The sequence below is a fragment of the Kogia breviceps genome, chromosome 3 (genome assembly GCF_026419965.1).
Source record: "Kogia breviceps isolate mKogBre1 chromosome 3, mKogBre1 haplotype 1, whole genome shotgun sequence".
NCBI lineage: Eukaryota > Metazoa > Chordata > Mammalia > Artiodactyla > Physeteridae > Kogia > Kogia breviceps.
Window position 1 is genome coordinate 8,915,887 of NC_081312.1, and position 25,424 is coordinate 8,941,310.

General features: G+C 46.8%; 1 protein-coding gene across 4 annotated transcripts in view; it reads right to left on the reverse strand.

The window, feature by feature from the left end:
* Positions 1-1,727: 1,727 nt before the first annotated feature.
* The window catches only part of TUNAR (TCL1 upstream neural differentiation-associated RNA), a 45,621-nt gene continuing 21,924 nt past the window's right edge, over positions 1,728-25,424 (reverse strand). For 2 of the 4 annotated variants that reach the window (XM_067030641.1, XM_067030644.1), the window contains one exon: positions 1,728-2,521. In XM_067030641.1, the coding sequence (XP_066886742.1) occupies positions 2,336-2,521 (186 nt within the window). In that variant the 3' untranslated portion in view covers positions 1,728-2,335. The other 2 variants (XM_067030642.1, XM_067030643.1) reach the window with 2 other exon arrangements.

Genomic DNA, 25,424 nt, shown 5'->3' on the forward strand with positions numbered 1-25,424 from the left:
TAAAAATACCAGGACGCTGCAGGGGGAAAAAGGATGTCGGTAGTTTTTTTTTTTTTTTTTTTTTTCCATTGCACCTTTATTGTTTACTCTGTTCACTGTTATAGAACTCTTATACAGTCTTTCTAGAACCACACAGAACCTGTGAGACGGCTCCCTCCCCTGAGAGTCCATTGTATTTCTACCCAGCCTCTTGGCCCTCGTCCTTACATGCATGACATTCTGCCAGGGTGCAAGGAGTTCCCAGGGGTTGTTTATTTTTATGAGTGAGGGATGGAGGGGTGCAGAGCTGCCCTCAGCAAAGCCGTCGGTTTGCATCTGACCCCCGAGGGCCCTTTCCTGGACCACCCCCACCTCTCCATCCCCTCTTTTCCCAGCATTTGACAGACCCTCGCTGGGCTAGGGAATGAGACAGATCGGGGGTTTGCATCCTGACTCACCACTAGAAGCCACCTGATCTCGGGGAAGCTTCCCAATCTCTCTGAGCTCTCCTTTCTTCTTCTACAATGTGGCATAAAGACTCCCTAGCTCACTTACTGGGAAGATTCAGTGACTTAAAGGAATATAGATAGGGTCTGGCACAGCGCCTGGCACGTGTATTCCCCGAACGCACATCAACTTTGTTTCTTCTGGTGGGGAAGAGAAGACACCTGATGAGAGCCAGGTGCTCAGGGCATTTGCTTGATAAGAGGGCCTGGTCCCTAGCAGAGTCCAAGAAATGACTCTCTAATGGTAGAATTTCAGACACCACAACAGAGGGATGGAGAGATCTGGAGGTGGAGATCTCCTGGGCATCCTTCGAATCCAACTAGGCAGACTGCTGCTTCTTTTGCCCACGGGCAAGGCTGACGCTAGCAGAAGGGATTCTAACCCTCTTTTTTTAAGGCCATGCCGCTGCAGCCAGTGAAAGGCCCATTTCAGGGAGCAGAACAGGGCAAATTCACATTTATTCAACTGTTGCTGCCAGGGAGGAAGTGGCTTCATGTGGGTGTAAACCAGGAACTTTAAGAAATGGAGCAGTCTTTTAGGGAGATCATTGCATCCCCTTCTAGTGCCCTTGAAAAAGTCACCTGTCTCAGGGGTGTCTTCAGAGCCTGAAACACCCAGGTGAGCTCCTACAGTGGGGAGTCCATGTGCCATTTACACCCCACCTACTTTGAAAAGCATCCCAGGCGGCTCATAAAGGAAGGAATTATGCACCTAAAGCTGAGCTTTCCCCCTTGTCCTTCCCATCTTTCATAGTATGTGGCCATTAAAATCAAATGTGCTCAACAAATGGTCACAAGAATGAAATAATAATGCTGCCAATAAGAAGCCGAATACTCCATCCTATGGTTGATCTGCAGATGCAGCCGCACTCTTCCTCCATGGTAGTCCTCGTAAAAAAATTTTTAAAGCTGATCTATCACTCAGCCCTTGTTCATGCATAATTCTCAGTAAGGATATGGTGCATCCAAGGTCCACATGCCCAGGATCGTTTTATATCTCCGATATAACAATAGAAAGCCGCTCAGCAGACAATCTTAAAACATGCACCAACCAGGATCACGGCTGCTATTATGGAAAAATGTCCTCCAGACCGAGAAGAGCTAGAGGGAGAGAGAAGGTAAACAATACAAGATGAGAGAATTAGGACTAGAGTGAGTACACAACAGAACATCTGCAGTCTAGCGGTTTAAGCAGGTAAAACCAAAGAAAGCTCTATGGGTCCAGGAGCGCCTCTCCAAATATTTGGTTCATGCTAAAAAACAGAGCACATTTATTAAAAATATATATTTATAAACCTTGATATGAACAGATACACACGTCAAGCCAATGAAAAAAGAAAAATAAGTTATCTCCCCGGTATCAAATAGACACTTCTGATGAATGAGATGCCTGTCAAAGGACCGTCCCTGTGGTTTTTTGTACCAAACAGCTCATCGAGTGAGGAGGAACTGCGTGTCCTGGGAGACACACCATGAGCTGCGTCCGCCCTGTTCCTCTTTTTGAACATGTGACATCCGTCAGCGACCGGGGATTACGAATGTCTGCACCCATCCGCTCCCAGACGGCGCCCAAGGCGAGTCTTCCAAGCGTTCTTTCGGGTCCCCTGCCAATGACGTTGCGCTCCTTGCTGCGTGAATGAGTTTTGTTGGATCCATTGTGCTTTAGTGTCTGATCCTCGCAGCAGGATCGGTTTATTTCGGTGACCCTTTATCAAGTTCGAAGGTACATTTGATTGAACGGTGCGTGTAGGTCAAAGCTGCTTGTTTGCGCGGTGTCCTGTCACTGATCTGCTGACACACAAGACCCCCGTCTTTGGGCCACCCCAAGGCCTGAGGACCCTCTGGGCCGTTCACAGAGTGGTGTATATGTATACAAATATGATGACGACCAGGTTCAGGACGGTCCCGATAATCCCCAGCATTGCCAGCACACTCTCTTCTTTGCTCTCTTTTTCTTGGCCTCCTCTGTCTTCATCATTTCCACCCGTGATTACCATCTTGGTTGCAAATGTCTTTATCTTCCTCCCCAGGCTAACCTGTAATTGGAAAGAGGCAGCACAAAAGATGATGGTTTATAAGCATCCTCTCCATAGCCAGGCAGATTGGGCAGGGCAGTGATTTCCTGTCTGGGGACTAGATCTCAGGTGGGGGTGAAAAATCTCCCATGGACCCATTGCTCTTGGCCGTGGAGAAATGGCAGAGCATGGCTGATCAGTTTCAGGGATGAGTGTCCTGACACCAGCATAAAGAGATCAGCCCTGGAGTCCAGCCTGGGCGCCACCCACTCTACTGAGGTTTTGTTTGAGCCCTTTTCCTTGAAGCAGACAGCTGCACAGTAGTCTCACTGAAACACGTGGGCTCACCCACAGCGACGGCAATTTGACCCACGTTCACATATTGGATCCCACCCTAGCAAAGTGCTGTCCGGCACATGCACGAAGTGTGTACGAGGGCATCACAGTCACACATGGCTCTAAGCACTGGCTGCCCTGTGAGCAGGGGTGACTGCACCTAGGGAAGGTGATTAACCGAGACCAGACTGGATGGAAAGGAGGTGGGGAGAACATCCTAAGGAACCTGCATCACCTCCAGCAGGAGCATGAATTGGTATAATCGTTCTGGAAAGTTCCTTGGCATTACCTAGAGAAGCGAAGAGACATATATTCTACAACTGGGCTGAGCACCTGATCTCCTACATGTCCACCCTAGAGAAATCCCTGCACCTGTGCACCTGGAGACGGGGACAGGAAGACTTCTGTGAGCTTCATCCGTGACAGAAGAGGACTGGAAGTTACCCAAACAGGCACCAAGAGTTGAAGAGACCAACACACGGCCCATACAATGGACATGTCCACAAAAAAGAATATTATATGCACTGAGGCTACACGCTGAGGGCGTGGATGAGGCCCCGACACTTCAGGTAATGTGAAAAAGCGTATGGCACGGAATACACACAGCATATGTCAATTCATACAGGCTCAAAACAGGCCAAACCAAACCTATAAATTTAGAGACATATACTCTGATGTTTTTAAAAAGCAAGAGAATGATTAACACAAAATTCAGGAGAGTGGTTTCTTATAGGGGAGGACAGAGTGGAAAGCCATTGCGAAGAGCACCAAAGGCCTTCAATATACTGGTCATTTTCCATTTTTTAGGCTGGATGGGGGGGTACACGGGGGTTCATTTTTATCCTTATCCTTTCAACTGTTTCAGAGATTCTCTGGAATGTATGATATATTTTGCAATAACTAAAATCTTTTCTTCTTATTCTTTAAAATAATAAATGTGGCCATCCAGGGGGCCTAGTGGGCAGCTGAAGCCTTCTTTTCCACTGATTACTAATCCAAACAATATGTAATAAATGACCAATGTATGTGAGGTATTGACAGCTTGTCTGTTTGATGGGATGTGACACGGACCAGGCCAGGGCCCCTGGCCGCATCTCTTCCGATAGAGAGCAGTGTCTTTAGAGCTGGAAGCCTATTCATGTTCTAGAGTTGTGACAGTTAATTTTATATGTCAACCTGACTGGGTCACGGGGTGCCAAGACATTTGCCAAACATGATTCTGGGTGTGTCTGTGAGGGTGTTTCTGGATGAGATTAACCTTTGAATTGGTAGACTGAGTAAAGCAGATTGCCCTCCCCAGTGTGGGTGGGCCTCATCTCATCAGTTGAAGGCCTGAATAGCAGAAAAGGGCTGAGTAAGAGGGAACTCCTCCTGTCTGACTGCCTTTGAGGCATTTCCTGCTTTCGAATCCAAACTGAAACCTAGCTTCTTCCCGGGTCTTGAGCCTGCAGGCCTTCAGGCTGAAATGAAACCATCAGTTCTCCTGAGTCTCCTGGTTGCTGACTCACCCTACAGATCTTGAGACTTGCTGGCCTCCATAATGGCATAAGCCAATTTCTTATAATAAACCCCTAACTATCTATCTATCTATCAATCAATCATCTATTATCTACCTATCAACTATCTATATATCCATCTATCATCCTTCTGTTACCTATCTATGTATCTATTATCTAGCTATATATCCATCTATCATCCTTCTATCTGTTATCTATCTACCTACCTCCTTATTATCTATCTATATATCTATCATCTTTCTGCTATCTATGTATCTATCTATCTCTTATTGGTTCTGTTTCTCTGGAGAACTCTGACTAATCAGTTCAGGAGTCAGAGAACATCTCAGGACAAATATGTGAGAAGAATCACAAAAAGGAGCCCGGGAAGGTGAGGAGTGTGGCTGCAAGGTGAAATGTCTGCATGTCTCTTCCTCTGGGTTACGGGAACCCCTGAAAGGGCCAGGTCATGCCTTGTGGATCAAGTCTGGATTAGGAACACGGCGTATGTGGATAGATGTCTGTGTGGAGGAGAGACAGACAATCAGTGAAGACTAAGGGGAATTAATGCAACAGGAATGTATGAACAAATGAATGCCTTAATGAGAAGTTTCATTTCCTTCACAACTTTGGTTTACTTGGTAGGCTCAGAGGGGGTTCCTACCCCTCTGAAGTGACTGGAGCCAGACTTCATCTTTTCAGAGCTGTCCACTCTGTCCTAGACAATGAAATGAAACTTCTTGGAATAAGTCCTGTATGTAGGATGTAATTTCTAATTAAAATTGTTTTTAAAATTGAAAAAAAAAGCTTTGGCTAGGAAAACCTTCTAACTGGAACTGTTTGGCTTTCTTTCCTTTTCTCCCCAGTACGGTTTTTAATGATGTATAATACACATAAAGAAAAGTGCACAGACGTTAAGTGTACAGCCTGAGAAGTGTTCATGTCTGTTAGCTGTCACCAAGATCAAGAAACAGAACCTTCCAGTACCACAGGAGGCCCTACGGCCCCTATTCTACTCACAATCTCTTTCTTCCTTCTCCTCAAAGCCATCATCCTGACTTCTAACATTCTAGGCTAGTTTTGCCTGTTTATGAATTTTATAGAGCTAGAGCCACACAGCGTGTCCTCTTTTGACTCTTTCCCCCCCAGCATTATGTTGGGGAGACTCACCCATGTTGTGGGTAGCTGTGGCTCATTCTCAGTGTGAACAGTATTCCATTATATAAACAGACTCACACCTTTCTGCATTTATTTTACTGCTGAAGGGCATTTGCGTTGCTTTCAGTTTGAAGCCATTAGGCTGCTATGAACATTCTGGTACATTGCTGTTGGCAAACACACGTATGCATTTTCCCCAATGTTTTAAATGAAAATTTTCAACATACAGCAGAGTCTAAAAAAACTTTATAGTGAGTAGCCACACACTGAGCAACTACATTCCACCATTAGCAGATGCTACTGTACTTGCTTTATCAGATACCTATCCACACATCTATCTGTCCATCTTCTGGGGGGTATATTTCAAGGTAGACTTCAAACATAATTACACTTCCCCTTAGCTACTGCAGCATGCATGTATTAATTAGAGTTCAATATTTGTTTGCAATGCTTTCTTTCGATGTAAAATTTATGTGTGTGCAATTTCCTATTGGCTGCATACATCCAAGAGAAGAATTGCTGGGATATAGGGTATGCATGTGAAAAAGTGCTTGTATCTGCTTGCTTGTTTGTGAGTGCTAGATGGGTCCCTTCTTTTATTTCGGTGATTCCATGGCCTAGCCTTTGCATGAAGTCACAGGAAGGCTTAGGTACATCCACTCCCTTTTCTGCCCTGGGCAGACATCTACCCAAGCATCAGTTATCTGTTTCATGGGTCTCTTGTTTCTTGTAGTTTCCTTAGCTAGACTTCAGGCCCTGAGAGAGCAACCTTTTGGATCTCCATCTCTAAGCACAGGCCTTGGAAGGGACCAGGCATTTGGGTAAAGCATGCTGAATGAATGAGTGGGTACTGAAGAGGGATCTGGCATCCCCCCCCCCATCTTTGCAGGGCAGGGAAAAGATCACCAAGGTTGGTCTAAAGAGACACAATGAGTGCTGCCCTTCAAACCAAAGACCCATCATTGCAATCACTCAAGCAAAACAAAGTGCCCGTCATGGAGGCCGCTTGGTTTCAAGGCTGAATTTAGCCTCTTCCCTGAGTTAACCCGAAATATCTCTGACTTAAGAGGAAGTGGAAGAGAATAATCAGGTCGACTGTGTTTACTTTCCGAGGTCACTGCAGCAAACCAAGAGCCCAGAAGAGGTCTTCTCCGACTCACTGAAGAGTTGCAGCCCCAGAGTTTGCTTCCAAGGTGCTTGAGTTATCAGCCTGAATTCCCCAGAGAAATCGTGCTGGGAGTGCAGCTGGATTCCCAAGGGAGCTACAGGGGGCTTCCTGGCAAAGAAGTGGTTGGAACATTGTTTTCTTTGGCAAAAGTTATCTGGCCAGGGAGTGGAGGAGAATGAAAGAGGCTGGAGATTAGCTTGGAAACCAGACCAGTAATAGAGATGGGAGGGGAAAATAAAACCAAAATAAAACAGAAAGCAAAGGCTGGGGCCGGGCAATGTCTGACATGAAGGCTGCTACACAGGTATAAATTCATCCATTCACTCACTCACTCATTTCTTCCTGCCAGGAGTTGCAGGGAGGGGGTAATGGAAATTAACTGCTGACGGAGAAGGGGTTTCTTTTGGGGGTGATAAAAATGTTCTAAACTTAGATTTTGGTGACGGTTGCCCAACTCTGTGAATATACTAAAACCACTGAACTGTACACTTTGAAAAGGTGAATTTTGTGGTTTGTGGATTATATCTCAATAAAGATGTTTATTTTAAAAAGAGAGCATCTGTGGGTCTTCCCTGGTGGCGCAGTGGTTGAGAGTCCGCCTGCCGATGCAGGGGACACGGGTTCGTGCCCCGGTCCGGGAAGATCCCATATGCCGCGGAGCGGCTGGGCCCGTGAGCCATGGCCGCTGGGCCTGCGCGTCTGGAGCCTGTGCTCCGCAACGGGAGAGGCCACAGCAGTGAGAGGCCCGTGTAACGCAAAAAAAAAAAAAAAAGAGAGAGCATCTGTAATAATAACGGAAATATAAATTATCTAGAAATAAATCTAGCAACAATGTGTAAATGTGTAAAATCTTTATAAAGAAAATTAAGAGTAAGTTTACAAACAGACATAAAGGTACCTCTACATAAAAAGGCAGATATACATCTTCAAGGAATGTGAGATTCAATATCCAGAAAACATGAGTTCTTCCTAAGGTGATCCATATAGATTTACTGCAGTCAAAATTTCTACAGGGTCTTAGGTGCTACTTGGCAGAGGCTGATTCTAAAATGTATATCAAAGTGCAAAGACATAACAACAGCCAAATATTATTTACTAAAAAAGAATAAGGTAGGGGAACTTGCCTTATAAGACATCACAAATTACTATACAGCTTTAGTAGTTAACCTTTAGACAAATAAACCAAAAGAACGGAAATGGAGCTACACATACGTGGACACTGCTCATCACTGGGGGAAAATGGGCCTTTGGATAAACAGTGTTGGAATAATTGAGTATCCACATGGAAAAATAAATAAAATCAAACCAGTATTTCACCAATTCTAGTTGGATTATAGACAACCGTGAAAAGGAAAACTTAAGAACTTTTATAAGACAATATAATGAATATCTTTAAGACCTTGGTGTAGAGAAGGATACCTTAATAAGACATAAAAGCTCCCCACGCGGAGCTTATAAGATTTGTCTTACAAAAGTTCTTAAGTTTTCCTTTTCACGGTTGTCTATAATCCAACTGGAATTGGTGAAATACCGGTTTGATTTTATTTTACCATATACTCAATTATTCCAGCAGGGTATATGTATATGTATAGCTGATTCACTTTGTTGTAAAGCAGAAACTAACACACCATTGTAAAGCAATTATACTCCAATAGAGATGTTAAAAAAAAAAAGATCTATGAACATGCATATTTGCCATACTGATTTGTATAATAGATTGAAAAAAAAGAAACAATCATAATGCACAAAAAGGATTGGTTAAATAAATGATGGTAATAAAAGAGGGGAAAAAAGACATAAAATCTCAAACTATAAAGGAAAATATTAATGAATTCAGTGACATTAAATTTAATACCTCTGTTTATCAAAAAATGTCATTAAAAATAGAGTTAAGCGACAATCTGGAATGTGTGTGTGTGTGTGTGTGTGTATGTACTATGTGTCTATCGTATGTACGCTATATACACTATATATATCATACATATCATGTTAGTGTCAAGTCAGCAAGAAAATGATACACTTCCAGTAGAAAACTGGGCAAAAACCATGTCCAGGCACTTCTCAAAAGAATAAATAACCACAAAGAGCTAAACTGCAGTAAGCAGAGAAATGCAAACTAAAACACAATGAATTACCATCCAACAGCCATCAGATCGACAAGAGCTAAAGAATTCAAGACCACCACTCAATACTCACAAGGCTGTAAAGCAAAAGGGACTCTTATACACCAGCTGCAGGAGTCCAGCTTGGTCTCTGTCACTTTGGAAAACAGGATGCTATCATCTTATAAAGATGAACATACTCAGACGCTGGTGACCGCCATCCCGCCTGCGGGCACACACCTGGGTACACCTGCACCGCTGCCCCAGGGTACGCAGCCAACGATGCTGACCGACAGCAATGTCAGCGTCAGCGACGTGCTGGAAGCCACGTCAATGTCCATCCACGGTGGCCTGTCATATGTCCATACACTGGAATTCTACATGGCGTGAAAAGGAATGAAATGCTGCAGCCTGCAAGAATGAATCACAAATACGGTGTTGCATGAAAAAACGTGTCGCCAAAGACTACATAAAGGATGTTTCCACTTGTATGAAGTTCAGAAACGGGGAAAACCTAACAATGTGTCGTTTAGAGATATGTGTGATAAGATTACAAAGAAAAGCGAGAGAATAATAAACCCAAAAGCCAGGGGAGCAATTACTACTAAGCGCAGAGGGGAAGTGGATGGGGTCAGGGCGGGGTGCTCCGGGAACCCCTGAAATACTGGTAATATTTCTTAAGTGGGGTGGTGGGTACATGGGTGATTGTTCTTTATACCTTATATTTTCTAAATAGGCTTTTGCTATCTATCCAATAATTAATACATCAATTACTGAATAATTATTTCACCTGATACTCAACAGTAAAACAACGCTTACAATAAAAACAAATTTATAATTTATTAAGATGACTTTTAAAGAAAGATCCACAGGGTTCTAAAGACGAGGGGTATTGAGTGCCATGCTAAGTGCCAGGAAGAGCCCTGTACTCTGTAGCCAGGAAGGGGGCCACCCTCTCTGCAAAGACAGGGCATCCCTAGAGTGCGATGGACAACTCGCTTTTGGACGTGGCTCTCAGCAACCTGGTCCTCCGCTGGGCAGCTTCCGATAAACACGCCTGAGAGGTTTTAGTAGTTGGCCTACTTAGTATGTCTTGGGCAATCAGCCCCATGAGTCTAGGGTGCTGGGTACGGCCTGGGTGTAGAGGCTGTAGGGCCGGCAGGAAGAGCCCTGAACAGAAGTCAGGGCTCAGTGTCGTTCCTGCAGACACAGCGGCTCAGGGCTGCCAGGTACCCAGGTCGCCGTGCAGTGCACATGCCCAGCGCCCGTGCCCTTCCTTCAGCATCAGCGTGTCACTTTCCCTCTGTCAATCAAGGTACCAAGGAGATGGGCCTGGAACCAGACTAAGCCTATCTGAGGCTGTCTCTGGAACTCAGTCTTTGGTGGGGTGATAGAAGGTGGGGCAACCCTAGATGCTGATCATCGCGGCCATGGCACCGAATGAGATTCTACTAGCTGCTGCCGTCTGGGGGCCTGGAGCCAGCCTGACTTCTGGCCTTTTTTGTTTGTTTTTAATTTTTACTGGAGTAGAGTTGATTTACAGTGTTGTGTTAGTTTCTGCTGTACAGCAAAGTGAATCAGTTATACATATACCTATATCCACTCTTTTTAAGATTCTATTCCCATATAGGTCATTACAGAGTATTGAGTAGAGTTCCCTGTGCTATACAGAAGGTCCTTATTAGTTATCTATTTTACATATAGTAGCGTGTACAGTAAGTCTCCTACATACGAACAAGTTTCATTCCGAGAGCGCGTTTGTAAGTCCAATTTGTTCGTAAGTCCAACAAAGTTAGCCTAGGTACCCAACTAACACAATCGGCTATCGAGTACTGTACTGTAATAGGTTTATAATATTTTCACACAAATAATACATAAAAAACAAACACAAAAATAAAGAAAACATTCTTACAGTACAGCACCTTGAAAAGTACAGTAGTATCAGCTACATCACCACTGCTTTTATACTTGCTTCCAGACATCCTGGGCTTGAAATAAAGATACTGTACTACTGTACTCTATACAGTACTGTACGGTAAAGTACACAAAAGCACAACCACGTGTAGAGGACGCACGCATGTGACAATGTACGCCAGACACGTGAACTAACGTATTGGACACATGGACGCACATTCGCATCTTTGAAAGTTCGCAACTTGAAGGTTCGTATGAAGGGGACTTACTGTATATGTCAATCCCAATCTCCCACTTTATCCCTCCCCTCCTTTTCCCCCCAGTGACCATAAGCTTATTTTCTCCATCTGTAACTCTATTTCTGTTTTGTAGATAAGTTCATTTTTTAAAAGTTGGGTTCACCATTTCCTTCCATCCCATGAATTACCTCAAATCCCTGCAAAAATAGTGTGTTTTTGCTTAAGGCAGAACCCGTTTCTTACCAACACCTGCTGTTTACAAACAAAGACCCTTCACTCGTACAGAAGTGACATTCAAGTTTGTTTTGCTTGCTTCCTCATTTGACCTCTGAATTCCCCCTAGAAGAACTCCACTCAGTGTTCACAGGGCCTCGACTTGAATCCCTCTTGTCACCCTGGAATTTACCACCTGTCAGGACAGCTTAGGCTACCTGCTGACAGCTCAGTCAGGAAAGTTCTTCTTCGCTTTAGAACAAAATATTCCCGCTGTAGCTCCCACCCCAGGAAACGACTTCCATCACTAGGCACCAGCAAAAATAAGTCCTTGTCATATTTTGCAAGGCAACACCTCAGGTTTTGAAAAACTGATATTCAGTGGGAAGAAATGACAACTCTGGCCTCAGATACGTCTGACATCCAATCTCGGCTCCGTGGTTTACCAGCTGGGTGACTTGGGCAAGCTGCTTCACCTCTCTCAGACTCAGTTTCCTTATCTGTAAAGTGGGGGTAATGCTTAGCTTGCAGGATTAAATAGAACGGCCGTGAACCGCCTATAGCTCAAGGACCGGCAAGTACTATGGTCAAACGATGATGATGTTGATGGTGAGTGGGGCTTGTGCTCACGTCCCAACGAGCCTCCTTTTCTCCAGCTAAGCGCCCCCCGTCCCCCACTTGTTCCCACAGTCCCTCCTAATCAGGATCCTTCTCTTGGAAAGGCACATCCTAAAATCACAGCATTTACAAGAAGAGCATTGCTCCGGGAAAGGTTTTCCCAGCCCAGATGGGCCAGGGCTATCTCCTTCCTCATTTTGAGGCAGCACGCCCATTAATGCTGCCCAGAACCACACTGGCTTTGGGGCCACCGCACCGTGCTGTGGATTCGTGATTCTGCAAAGCCACGGGGACCTCGCTTCCTGTTAGAGGGAAGTGAGTGTTTTGAACCCAAGACAGGACTGAGTGTTTGGACTGCATTCCATTTCGGCATCTTGGCTCCTAGATGACCTCTTCTCCCCAACCAGTCATTCTCCGCCAGCTTCAGACCATCCAAAAACTGGATGTGCACACCCTCCGCGCTATTGCCTAGACGACTCACTTCCCAGTTTTCGACCAGGTTTCCAGGTTAGTGCTAATTCATTCATTAGCATCACCAGCTGTTTGCCTTCTCCTCCTGCCCGTATTTCTCCATCTTTTCTATAAGATGCCATGAAGTCCAGCTAGGACTTCGAGGTCTACCATGCCAGTGACCTTGCCAGAGGAGGACATGGCTGAGAGATGCAGTCCTAGGGACCCACGCTGGGTCCTGGCACCCTCTGTCCCCTCGACTCACTTGTAGGGTCTCCTTCTCTACACCAACCTCTCAGAGCCTTTTATTGAGTCACAGACCTTCCTTCAACTGCCACTTGGCGATCAATAGCCAATAAGAAATGAAAAAACCCACAGGATTATGACCCACGGAAACATTGCACAGCAGTTAAAAATGATGATGAAAAGACCAAGTGGCCTAAAGGCAGATGCCCAAGCTAGAAGAAGGGGAAAACACAGGATGTTACAATTCAGGTCTACTTAGGATTTTAAATAATAGTTTTAAAACCTCACTAGTACAGGAAAAAATGCATGAGGAAGAATATTTGGAAATTTTCTGAAATGTAGTTGATTATGTTATTTTACTTTTATATTCCCTTTTATGTTCAGAACACATATATACGTAAATAAAACCATGAAGACTCCAAGTGCTTCATCTGTCTTTCTACAACCCTTAGAGAATCTTACCACCCAGGTGACAAGGACAAAGCATTTGATGCCGGTGGGCAAGCAGCCACTTCTGTCACAGTATCTCTCTGCTGGGGGGAAAGGGGCGTGGGTGTGTGTGAGAAGACAAATGATAAAGGTTCTGACAGCATTTCTATTACAACAGAGATATTCAGGCTGAATGGAATTGGCTTCAGTACCCTTTAATTCTAGTAGAAACTCATTTTTCAAAATAATGCCAGTCTTGGGACTAAATCTGTGCTCCCTGACATGCTGAAAGTTACCACACATTGAAGACAAGGAGTGGAGGGGCTATTTCATCCAAATTCTTTCCATGACTCGCTGACTGCCTTCTCAGGAGTGGCTCTGGCTCAACTGTAGCTCCAAATTTCTGCATCTCTAGGACATTTAGATATTGTGGGGTGAGGAAATTTCATTCCAATTCTACTTAACAAGGATGAGCCTCTGCCTGGAAATTCAGAAACGCTGGGTGACAAATCCACTGCATGACGCTTGAGCATTAAGGAAGCAACGACTTTTCCCTGGAGAAGAGACCTCAGTGGTCACTTAAAACACAGCATCCCCTGGGGAACCTGAAGGCCGGACTTCCCATGACTTATGTCCTGAGCATCCACATAGAGCAACGGGCACGCCCCAGTGAAAGACAGAGCCTTCGGCCCTCAAGCACCTCGTGACCCAAGGAGGGGAAAACACAAACATCACTATTGTGATGTGAGCCCAGGGCACGGCAGGGGGCGGGGCGGGGGGGGGCACAGAATTGGGGAGTCCTGATTTACTTGGGAGGGAAGATGGGAAGGAGCTAAGCTGAGACCTAAAAGGCTAGCAGGACTAACTCGGCCCCCGTAGTAGGAGAAAACTAGGTGTTAGGAGATTGACAGGTGCAAAAAAAGCGGAAGGCTGCGCCCAGAGTCTGGGCGATGAAGCATCACGGTGAGTGTGGTGAGAGCTGATGCCGCGGGGGAAGACGAGGCCAGACAGGGGCTCTTGTAAACCACTCAGAGAGTTTTGGAATTTATTCAGTACACTGTGCGACAGGTACATGGATGTTCATTTCATGTTTATTGTCTCCACTATACATACACACTATTTATCTAGGAGATACTCCATAATAAATTAAAAAACCCATTTAGCTCCTAAAAGCTGACCACAGTAAGTAAAAGTTGGTGACTTGCTCCCCAAGATGAAATGTTTGGGCCAGGTGGACACCAGCTCTGCCAACATACACAGTGAAGCCTCCATCCTTGCCTTCTGAGGCCTCAGGAAGTCAGCTGGGAGCCACCCTCCGAATGACAGACACCTTGCACCCAGGCAGGGTCCTCTGCAGAAGCTGGGCAAGAGTTCTAGCCAGGACTGGAGTCCGGAGGAGGAGGGCTCAGGCCCTGCAGGGTTCCCAGACTGGGCTGCCCCTCGGCTCCCCTACGCCTCTGCAGACCCTCCCCGCCCTGCTTCTCAGGAGCAACCAGGACCCGGGGTTACCATCTCTCAGCGGCTGAGTCTCAGGGCCCTGGGTTCTGCTCACTTTATTTAAAAAAAAAAAATTATTAATTAATTTTACCTGTTTATTTTTACTTTTATTATTATTATTTTATTGGCCGGACCACACGGCTTGTGGGATCTTAGTTCCCTGACCAGGGATTGAACCCAGGCCCTCAGCAGTGAAAGTGCTGAAAGCTTGGGGTCCTAACCACTGGGCGGCCAGGTAACTCCCCCGGTCACTTCAGATTCCACATTTGCGGGCTGACCTCAGGCCTGGTCAGCACACCCCTGTGCTGCACCTCTTAAGGCCAGGCCTCTACCTGAGCACTGGCTCCCACTTTCTGGCTGAGAAGCCCACTTGGTGACCCCCCAGGCCTGGGCCACTGACTTTCGTGTCCATCTCCATCCTCCAGGGAAACAGTGTTTTGCTCTAGAACCTGCCTGGTTGCTGGGGCTCTGCTCCTGAGGCCCGGGGGTCAGGCTACCACCTTCCCGAGTCCTGCCTGTGCCCCCCTGCCCCTTGGCACTGCCCATCTTATGGCACGAGCCGCACTGCCCAGTGTCCCACAGACCCCCACGTCAACTGCTTACCAGGCCTCAGTGCATCTGCCAGACTGACTCTCCCCAGCTCCCCAGAGAGGCAGGTCCGGGCCTAAGCCAACCACCCAGGCCAAGCGTCCTGTCTCCAGGTGTGTCAGGCAGGGCCGCAGATCTATTCTCAGGGAACTCACAGAACCCACGTTGCCTGAAAACGAGCTGTCAAACACGTGCACACCCCACGCCGTCTGTCAAAGCCCTCTTCACCTGCTGTGGTGAGTCACAGATGCCCACAAAGCCTCTGAGACTCTCTCCCCTGGACAGGCAGGCACCCTTGTCCCCTCCCCTGGGGTGACGGCACACAGTGGCAGTGACCCTGTGCCGGTTTCTGGGTCCGGCCTTAAGAGATGGACAGCTTCCACTTGCTGGCCTTTGGAACACTCCACCCCTGGGGGAAGCCTGGTGCCCCGTGAGAAGTTCAAGTACCCGAGCACGGCCTGCCGCGGAGAAGCGCAAGCCCGGCCCGCGCAGAGGAATGAGCAGAGAGGGGGCTGTGCCGGCCCAGGTACCAAATGTCTGAGCGGAGGAGCCTTCAAAGCCAAGTGAGGCCAACACAAGAGCCCCCACGTGGGAACAGCCCAGCCAGGCCCACTCCGCTCACAGAGCCTCGAGAGATACTAACAACTTTTGTTTCCAGCCACGAAGTTTAGGCTGGTTATTCAGCAATAGGTAACACTGGCTAAAAGAAGCTCTTGTTTGCAATCCTTCAGGAGAAGGGGGTTTTTCTTCTTCAAGCAACAGCAAGTGATTCCAGCAGAATCTGATGAACAGGCAGACAGAGCCCTCTGGGAGAAGAGCAAAGATCATGAACATCAATTTTCTCATCTGTAAAATGGGAGTCCTCATTCCCCGGGGATTCGGATGAGACCTGTGTAAGCAGGATAGCGGACCAAGCTGACTGCATCTGTGACTCGTGTCCAATGTGTGTCATCGGGTGTGTGAGGAGGGCGTTCGTTCTGGAATACGTGCACCTCGGTTCAAACAGATCCAGAGACATAACAGGGTCTCTAGGTATCGAGTCTGGCTGCCCCTCCCCCTGGAGAGTCCCGCTGGGCTAAGCCATCATCTCTTACTTCCCGGTAGCTGAGGGACCTTGGACACACTAAGGTCAGTCAGCAGAGCCTGGGCTGATGCAGCCCTTCCTCGGGGCCAGGCAGCGTTCTGGGCACTTTACATCCACTGACAGTTTTAACCCTCACAACAACCAAAGAGGAGGAGGTGCTGTCATCATGTTTTATCAGTGAGCAAATTCGGGCGAGAGGAAGGGATGTCCCAAGGCAGGTCTCACGGCTGGCAGGTGTAAGAGAGCCGGACTTAACCCACACATCTGTCCCCAAGCCCATGCTCCCAAGTGCCCTGTTCTATCGCTTCCTAGCAAAGGGCCACAAGCCGCCCCCCCCCCCACTTCTTTCATCTCTGAGCCTCAGTTTCCTGGTGTACAAAATGCAATGATAACACGTACCTGTTAAGTGTTACATGGATTAAATGAGAACTCATCCTCAGTGCCCAGCACACCTCTCTCCCTCTCCCCACGGCCACGCTTTATGGGTGAAGGTTGCAAATACAGGGTGTTTACTGAGATAATGTAGGTTCCATTTTCTCCCCCAAAAATCCCACCAGGGAAAGGACAATCCTTTTAAGGAAATCCAACTTGAAGATCGTGATCAGATGAGAAACGGAAGAAGCTGAAGTGGTTGCAGAGGAATGTGGACCCCTCCCTGCAGACCATATGGAGGCATCACTCTCTATTCTTTGCCCCAGGGTCCAAGCTCAGAAGTTTAACTAGACTATGAAAGGGATGTGGCCAGAAAGTCCTCTTAAGAAGTGGGCTCCCCACCCCGGCACTTGGGTGTCCTCATTTCTAAATGCCCCTGGGGAGATCCGACGTTTCTGAAGGGCACAGAATAAAACGGCGCCTGTAATTGAGATTTCTTAGCGCTCAGGTCTTGCTGAGCAAACAGCTCTGCCTGGTAGCTGTGGATCAACAGCCTGTATTTCATCAATGCTTTTCTTTGGAGGGCTGTACCTATCAACATTTCACTTTCTCAGGAGCATTTGCATTTTGATGTGATTTTTTTCAACACGACCTGGGTGGGTTTTACCATCTACTGAGATACCAAAATTCCATCTCTGCATATGGATCTCTCCAATGGTGTTTGTGTCCTGGCTGGAAATAGCATCCGTCTGAATGATAGGTTTTTGGAAGAAACTGCTACTGACATGCAGAGAGAAGTCAGGGTTACAATTTTGATCCAGTACTTGTCCAAAACGAATGGGGAATTTTTTTAAAATGGATTTTGCTATCAGGTGTCCTCCTCCCCAAAATATACATAATGCAGCTCCTGCCTATCTGTCCAAATTCCTCCCACTCTCCCTCTTAGTCATTCCTGTACCAACTACACTAGCACCTGCCACCTTTTTTGCAAATACCACCCCAGGGCCTTTGCACTTGCTGTTTCCCTCTATCAGAACACACTTTGCCGAACCTTTTGAGCTGACTTGCTCTCATAGTATTCAGGTTTTGCTCAGATATCGTGCCACCAGAGAAGCCTTCCTGGCCACCCTGTCTGTAAAGGTCCTCACTCTTCACTCTTCATTCACATGCCTACTTCATTTTCCTCAAGGTAATGATCACTACTTGAAAGTAAAGTATTTTTCGTTTCTCCTCCTCCTCACTTTGATGATTAGCCACATGAGGGCAGTCTTGTCCTCCACTGGAGCCCCAGTGCCAAGAACAATGTCAAGTGTACTGAAGAGACTCAATAAGTTGTTTTAAACAAACGCATAAGCGCCCATTTTCCAGAAGAGGAAGTTGTGGCTCACTGAGGGTAAGTGATTTGTTCATGACTGAAGGAGCCAGAGGCATCAACCCTTACACTGTCGTGAGCCCAGAGCTATTGGGTTAATTCCTACATTCTTCATTTGCATAATTTCTATTTCCTGACTCAGTCCAAGCACACCGGCTCCCTTGACATCTCCGCCACCATCTACACGGAGCTTGGTGCCCAGGAGTTGCTCAGAAAATGTCTGTGGAAACCGGTCTGAGTGCGTGAGCAGAACCCCCTTCCCCTGATTCACATGGGGTGGGGTGGGGGAATGGGAACATTAAGGTTCTTCCCATCTGACCACTTGCTGAACCCTCAGTCCCTCTTCTCTAATAATTTCCCCACATTTGCCCAGATTTGCCCAGATTTCTGTTGGAGCATCTCAGGGCTGCAGGAATCACTGCCTTCCGTGAGCAATCGCTCTTGTCAGCGCCAGTCAGAAAGTTCTTCCACCAGCCAGACAACAGTTCACGCTCATTTCTCTGCTAAGCACACGCCTCCTGGAGCTATTCCTTGGATTGCCTCCTACTCATCTCAAATGTTATGTTAGAAAATAAAAGAGAACCAATAAATGATCACCGAAGATAAAAGGCTGGGGAAAAAAAGGTTCTTAAAAAAAGAGATAAAGAAGGCCAGAAAAAAAAGGGAAAAAAAGGCATTAAAGGTCCTTGTAAATCACGTGCCCTCAGTCCTGTCTCATGGCACATAAATGGGCCAGACTTCCCTCCACGAGCCTGTTTGTCCATAAAGTGGGGATGGGGGCCAGGTGGGCTTGCCCCTTCGAAAGGCATGTGTTTCCCTTCTGCTGCTGCTATTTGTTAACGCTGACAGTACTTAGAAATCCAGCACCACTCGCCCTTCTGAAACTAGCACTGCCTGGGACCTTCAGCCACCTTGTCATGCATGGTAACAGCTACCATGGATTAAGTGACCGTGTCTGGGCCACCCGCTCACTCCCCAGCACAGCCCCGCGCACGCAGCAGACACTGTGCCTTCATCCAACAAGCTTATGGCTACCCAAGGTGGAGGGGGAGTGGGGGAGGGATAAAACAGGAGTTAGGGGTGAGCAGACGCAAACTACCATCTATAAACCAGGTAAACAACAAGGTCCTACTGTATGACACAGGGAACTAGATTCAATATCCTGTAATAAACCATAATGGAAAAGAATATGAAAAAGAATATACATATATGTGCATAACTGAATCACTTTGCTGTACACCAGAAACTAACATGAAATTTTAAATCAACTATACTCCAATTGAAAAAAAAGAAAAAAAAAAAAGAAAAGAAACCCAAGGCTCCAAGTGGCAAAGTCTTCCTCTGCCCTGGGCTCTGCCCTCTGGGGCCTGGCTACCCTGGAAAAGGCCTTGCCCTTCTGTACCTCTGGACACCGGCTCTTGCTCTATCCTCAGCCATGTCCTGCTGTTCTCATCTAATAAAAAAATTCAACTCACACTGGGCACAGAGGCTGAGGCTCATGCTGAGGGCAAAGACTGTACCTTCCTCACCCCTTGTAATTAGCACAGTTTTATGCTTACAGAAGGCTTTATACACATTTGCTGAATAAATGAAAACCACCAAGGAACAGCGAAAATCTCCCAGTAAGTGCTTCTATCTCGGATCCCGCATGATATGAGGACCTCCCTGAAGCTGAAGGACTGTTGTGAATTTCCTTCAAGTGATTTTACTGTTTCCTTTCTGCAAGTCAGAACATTCAAGGGAGAAAGTTCTCAATAGCAGAAGATGAGGGTAAATGAACTAAAATACATGTAGTTAATTTTATTCCACACTTTCCTAATTCTGCACCTGATCTGGAGTCATAAACCCCTTTGAATTCTTCACTGTGCAGGTAGAAAGCCCCGGGGGACCTAGGAGTCCCTCTAGGGGGCGCTGTTCCACAGGCTGGTACATGCGGGTCCCTATGTGGCAGCCCCAATGGGAGGGTCTCGTGTCCTGAGACGGAGGAGCCCGGGTATTTTCTGGGGGTTTGGGGGAGACTGGGAGTAGATTCTGCAGCCCTCACCTTTGGGCAAAGGACACTGGGCCAAGGAGAAGCAACCAGCCCAGGACTGATCTGCATGTTGCCTGACAGCCACAGAACTTGGAAACTTGGAAGGAACTCAAGCAGGCCTCCTACTGAGGCAACGAAGACAAGTGGATGGGAAATCTGACACCAGTCAAAGGACAGGAGAGAAAAGGAGAAAAAAACGACGGTTTACACCTGTGTGGGGTGTGGGAAGAGTGTTGACTGTGCACCGGGTCTGCCATTGGCCAGCCGCGTGACTTCAAGCAGGCCACTCCCCCTGGGCAGGTCTCACTGTCCCCAACTTTAAATTAGGTGGGGTGGGCAAGATCCCAGACAGTCTCCAGGGCTGCTTCCAGCTCCTACACCCCATTATTCAATAGTCTAAGTCGAGAAATATATGAGACAGTAGATTGAGATCAGAAAGCCAGGCATCTATTGAAGCTACCAGGATCTGCCCGCAGAAATAAGCCTCCCTCCTTTGCAAAGAAGCTGGGCCAATTGCTTTCCCTGGTATTGCACAGAGCACGCTGCATCTCACGGATGCTCTTTGACCACCCTCAGCCTCTTCTGCTACACTTTGCAGAGTGAGAAACGTGTCTCACTCCTTTCTGGACCGCCAGCACCTAGCACAGTGCTCGGCACACCGTGGGCGTGCAATATCGCTTGCCAGACAGATGGGTGGGGCTCTGGCGGGTCTCTCCAGGATGGCTCACCACACCCTCTCTGGTGGAGACTGCTAACTGTCTCACCAAATCCATGTTCCCGGTTTCCCTGGCACACAGCCGGGCTTCATTTCCCATCTGCCTTGCAGGGAGGTGTGGTCACGTGACTGAGGTCTTGCCAAAGGGACGTGAGCAAAGTGATGTATGCCAGGGCTCTGGGAGGCCGAGCAGCCGAGCTGTTCTCTTTGTCATTCCTCCAGCCTGGTTGGCGACAAGGTCCCAGAGGATGGCGGAGACCCAAGACGGGGAAGCTGGGTCCCTGCTTCACTGCACGGAGGAGAGCTGCCCACCCACCAGGCACACCCACCCCACCGGGCTATTTATGCACGAGAAATAAACTTCTATTGTGTCTGAACCAGTACATTTTGGGGTCATTTGTTATAGTCCTTCTACTTGCCCTAACATTATCTTTGCCCTTTTAAAAACGGAAAAGAAAACTGTTGGATTGCAAAAGGGGAAGGTGACAGAAAAGCTGACGTATTCACAATTTTTTCTTTGGAACTGGTGTTTCTAGGGCTTTGAGGATCAAATCTCCTGTCCTCTTACTGACACACCGATGCCACCCTTCTCCCAAAACTGACTATTAGCGGAAAATTCCAGTGCTCCAACGGTCAGCAAAGTGAATGAGTCTGGGCCTAAAATCTACCTAAAACCAATCGAGTCTTTTGGAAAACAGGTACTGAAGGCCTAGTAGGTATAAAGCACTGGGATGGATGCCCTAAATTTGCTGTCTATTTGTCCAAACCCTGAATCAGTCTGCGTGATCTGAGAAGCACAAGTTCGATCAGCACAGTCAGAGGCAGCAGAAGAGAATAACTGACATTGAGACAGTCCCAGAACCTCCAAGACGTATGGAAGCCAGAGGGCACGGTATCCAGACCTGAAAGATCTAGGCCTTTTTACGGGGTGGGGTGGAGTGGATAGCCATGTATGAAAAGAAAGTAACACCCAGCTACTGAGAAGCAGCGTTTCAGAGAAAAGCAGATCAGAAATCAGAAGGTTGGGATTTACCAGCTGTGCCCTTCCTCCCTGTGTGACCTTGGCCAGTTATTCAATCTTTCTGAGTCTGATCACTTATTAGCCAAGGAAGACACTCACAACAGCTGCTAGACTTTTCTCAACTCCGGATAAATAGGCAAATAAGCAAATGAGCAACACGAGAGAAAGATCCAGATAAACAAACACAAAAAACTGACCTTAGAGGAGAGAGAAATAACTCACAGATTAAAGCAAATAAATAAACAAAAAGCTCTAATGACTATCCCTCCACTCAGTATATTAATGGCTATAAAACAAAAACCAATTGCCTACTAGGAAAAGGAGAAATCAGAGAATAAGTAAAAGCTCTTAAGAATTAAAAATACCAGGGCGAAAATGTTTTTTGGAAATAATGTTTTAAAAAGATGGACAGGAAAATGAAGTCAACAAAATCTAGAATAAATTTCTAGGAGAAAGGCAAAGAAATAAGAAAATACGAGATAAAAAGGTAAAAGCACCTAGACCCATTCTGGAAGGTTTAAAAGCCAACAAACAAGGGGTTCAGAAATGTGGAATGGAAACAAAATGATTTTTTTAAAAGTCAAATATATTAGGATCTCCCAGAGCTAAAGCACCAAGTCTTCAGATTATAGGGATCTGTTAACTGTCCAGAAGAATGAATGAATGAAGGGTATCCTCATGTAATGCATAAATGCCAAGGATGAAGAAAAAGTCCTAAAATCTGCCAGGAAAGAAAAACAGGAAACTAGAAACACTACAAGGAACCTAGAATCAGATTTCTCATAGGCAACATGAAAAGCTCTCAAATCTTCAAGATTCTTTAGGGAAATCATTTTGAACCTGGAAGTCTGCCCTCAGCGTGAGTATAAGATACAGACTTTTTCAGACAGTTTGCTTTCCACGTATCTTTCTTTAGGAGGTTCCAACCCAGGAAAGCAGCAAAGGGGAGCCCAGAAAGATCTCTAGGGAGCAGGTGTGCAGGGCAAGCAGCACCGTTTGGCTCAGGAACAGAGGGGGTCTTGAGAGGCTACAAATGAAAACAAAAAACTGGGAGGGGCTCAACAGAACAGGTGGTATGAAAAAAGGGAGAGTGTGAAAAAAACGAAGATATGACAAAGGCAGATAAAAGCAAGAAGGACAAAAGAAAGGCAACTAGAAATTCCAGGGGGGAGGAAAAAACAAAAAACAAAATCCTTCATAGTCAGGTCATGATCCAAACATGAAGCAAACAAAAATATGGCATGATTTTAAGCAATGGATGGAGTACAAGCAAAGAGAATCCATTTGAATCTGTTACGGGACATTCCGCCTTGAGTGATCCAGGGGATGTGACGCTGATCTCCGGAGGGAGAAATGTTATCCCAGCACATGGTTTAACCCAGGATCAGATACTTCTGATAGAGCAATAATTGTATCAATGTTGCCTTCTGTTTCTGATTTTTAACGTCAATTTACAGACAAAGCATATGGCAGAGAATATAGGACAGGAGGTAAATATAAATACCCCAATGTAATATCAACCCTATAAGGTGCGTGATTCTGAATCTGAGAGGCAAGGCAGGAAAAATGGCAAGACACTGATAACCTCATCTTCCAAAATGCAGAGACAGAAGCACCGTGAAAGGATGATGGGCAAAGACATTTATTTAAAAGATGAAAAAGTAGGGGCTTCCCTGGTGGCGCAGTGGCTGAGAGTCCGCCTGCCGATGCAGGGGATACGGGTTCGTGCCCCGGTCTGGGAAGATCCCACGTGCCGCAGAGCGGCTGGGCCCGTGAGCCATGCCCGCTGGGCCTGCGTGTCTGGAGCCTGTGCTCCTCAACGGGAGAGGCCACAGCAGTGAGAGGCCCATGTACCGCAAAAAAAAAAAAAAAAAAAGATGAAAAAGTAACTGATTGAAGTACTTTAATAAAAATAGGTTAAGAATGGTCAGAGGAGGAGTCAAACCTTCTTTTTTTTTTTTTTTTTTTTTTTTTTTTTTTGCGGTACGCGGGCCTCTCACTCTTGTGGCCTCTCCCGTTGCGGAGCACAGGCTCCGGACACGCAGGCTCAGCGGCCATGGCTCACGGGCCCAGCTGCTCCGCGGCATGTGGGATCTTCCCGGACCGGGGCACGAACCCGCGTCCCCTGCATCGGCAGGCGGACTCTCAACCACTGCGCCACCAGGGAAGCCCCAAACCTTCTTTTTCACTTTAGCTGACATCCACAGTTATGGCCTAAAGGTGATGAATCCACTGCCTGGATGTGAACCCTGGCTCACGCAGAAATGGGAACGGTCGAGGTGAGGATTAAATGAGTTTATATAAGGAGCATCCCCAGAACAGCGTTTGCCACAAAATAAGCACGCAAAATACATCAAGTATTTTATTGTACCCCTGCCTACACAATTTTTGATTTGTTACAATGTACGTGTATTGATTTTAAAATTTTTCAAGTGTTAAATTAAAAGATATGCCAAGCAGAGCTATTTGAAGGAACAAATGCAAAAGTGAACTCGAATCAGGGCATGAAGTGTAAAGTATTATTTTAGAGGCTGCTTATTAATAAGCAGGGCAAGGTAGCTCCTGCTGGGAGCTAATGGGTGGCCCGGAAAATATGGGAGGGGGGCTTTGGGGAGGAAGGCTCCCCAGAGAGAAGCCTGGAAGGAGATTCTGTTCTTTGCGCTCCTAAACTGTTTGCAAACTGTAGAGCTCTCTACTGCTGCATTAGATCGACATAAAGTAGTAGTATTTTTTTTTTTTCAAATAATACAGACACAAAACAAGTCTGTACACCTTTGTGGTGGCCTGGGGACTTTAAAGAACTATTTGCAAGTGGGATTCAAACAGCTGTTCTGGTGCTTACATTATTTGCAGAGCTAGGCAAATGCTGCAGAGGTCTTTCTGTTTTCATGAAAAGAGAAACAGCAGAGGCTCGAATGGCCTCCGGAGCTCGGGTGGGCGCGATGCAGGCCCTGGCTTGACTCTAGCCTGCCCCAGCCCCTTCTCAAAAGTCCCGGCTTAATTATGAACCAAACAGGGCAGGAGGTACCTCATCCCAAAAGATGTGGCTGGAATGAACCTTGTTGCCCAAGACAGTCTCCAGCGGGCTCACAGCGAGGCCTGCACACTCCCCTGAATTAGATGGATCAGTCCAATCTCTGTTTCTCAGCTCTGCCCCAGTCTCCCATGAAACCCAAATACTTCGGCCCGGACACTCCGCATGGCTCGTGTCAGTTCCCTCCTTTCATGAGGCTGGCCTCTGAGTTAGGGAAGCAGAGGCTGGGTGGTGCAGGGGGACCAGCACACGTGTGGCGCCAAAGAGAAGACCGGCTTTGAATGCCACATCACTGGCATGTGAATGCCTCACTGGCAGCGTGACCTGGAGAACATTTCCTAATCTCACTGAGCTTGTGCTTTCTCAACGATTCATGCGTCTATTTAACAGATAGTTTACTAAGCACCTGCCTGGGGCCGGGTACCATGCTAGGTGCACAAGTCACGACGTACGCATGCAAGGATCAGCAAGTAGAAGACACTTGGGGGTGGATGCTGTGATGGGAAAGCCCTGTGCACTAGAGGAGCCAGTGATGTGGGACCACAGGCTGAGGTGGGAGCGGCCAAGGTCAGGGAGAAGGGGCTGCCCGAGGTGGTACCTAGCCAAGATCGAAAGGAGGGGCAAAAGCAAAAAAGTGCTCCAGAGGACAAAAGAGCAGGCGTAAGGGCTCCAAGGAAAAATGGACGTGAAAGAAGTTCTGAAGGTTTAGGGCACAGAGTGGTAACGGTGCGGGAAGATTCCAGAAAACTCTGCCAGGAAGAGCAGAGGCTGAGTCCCTGATGGTGCCTCGTAAGGATTCAAGATCACTGCTAACATGCGATAATTCCCACTTTGTGGAAA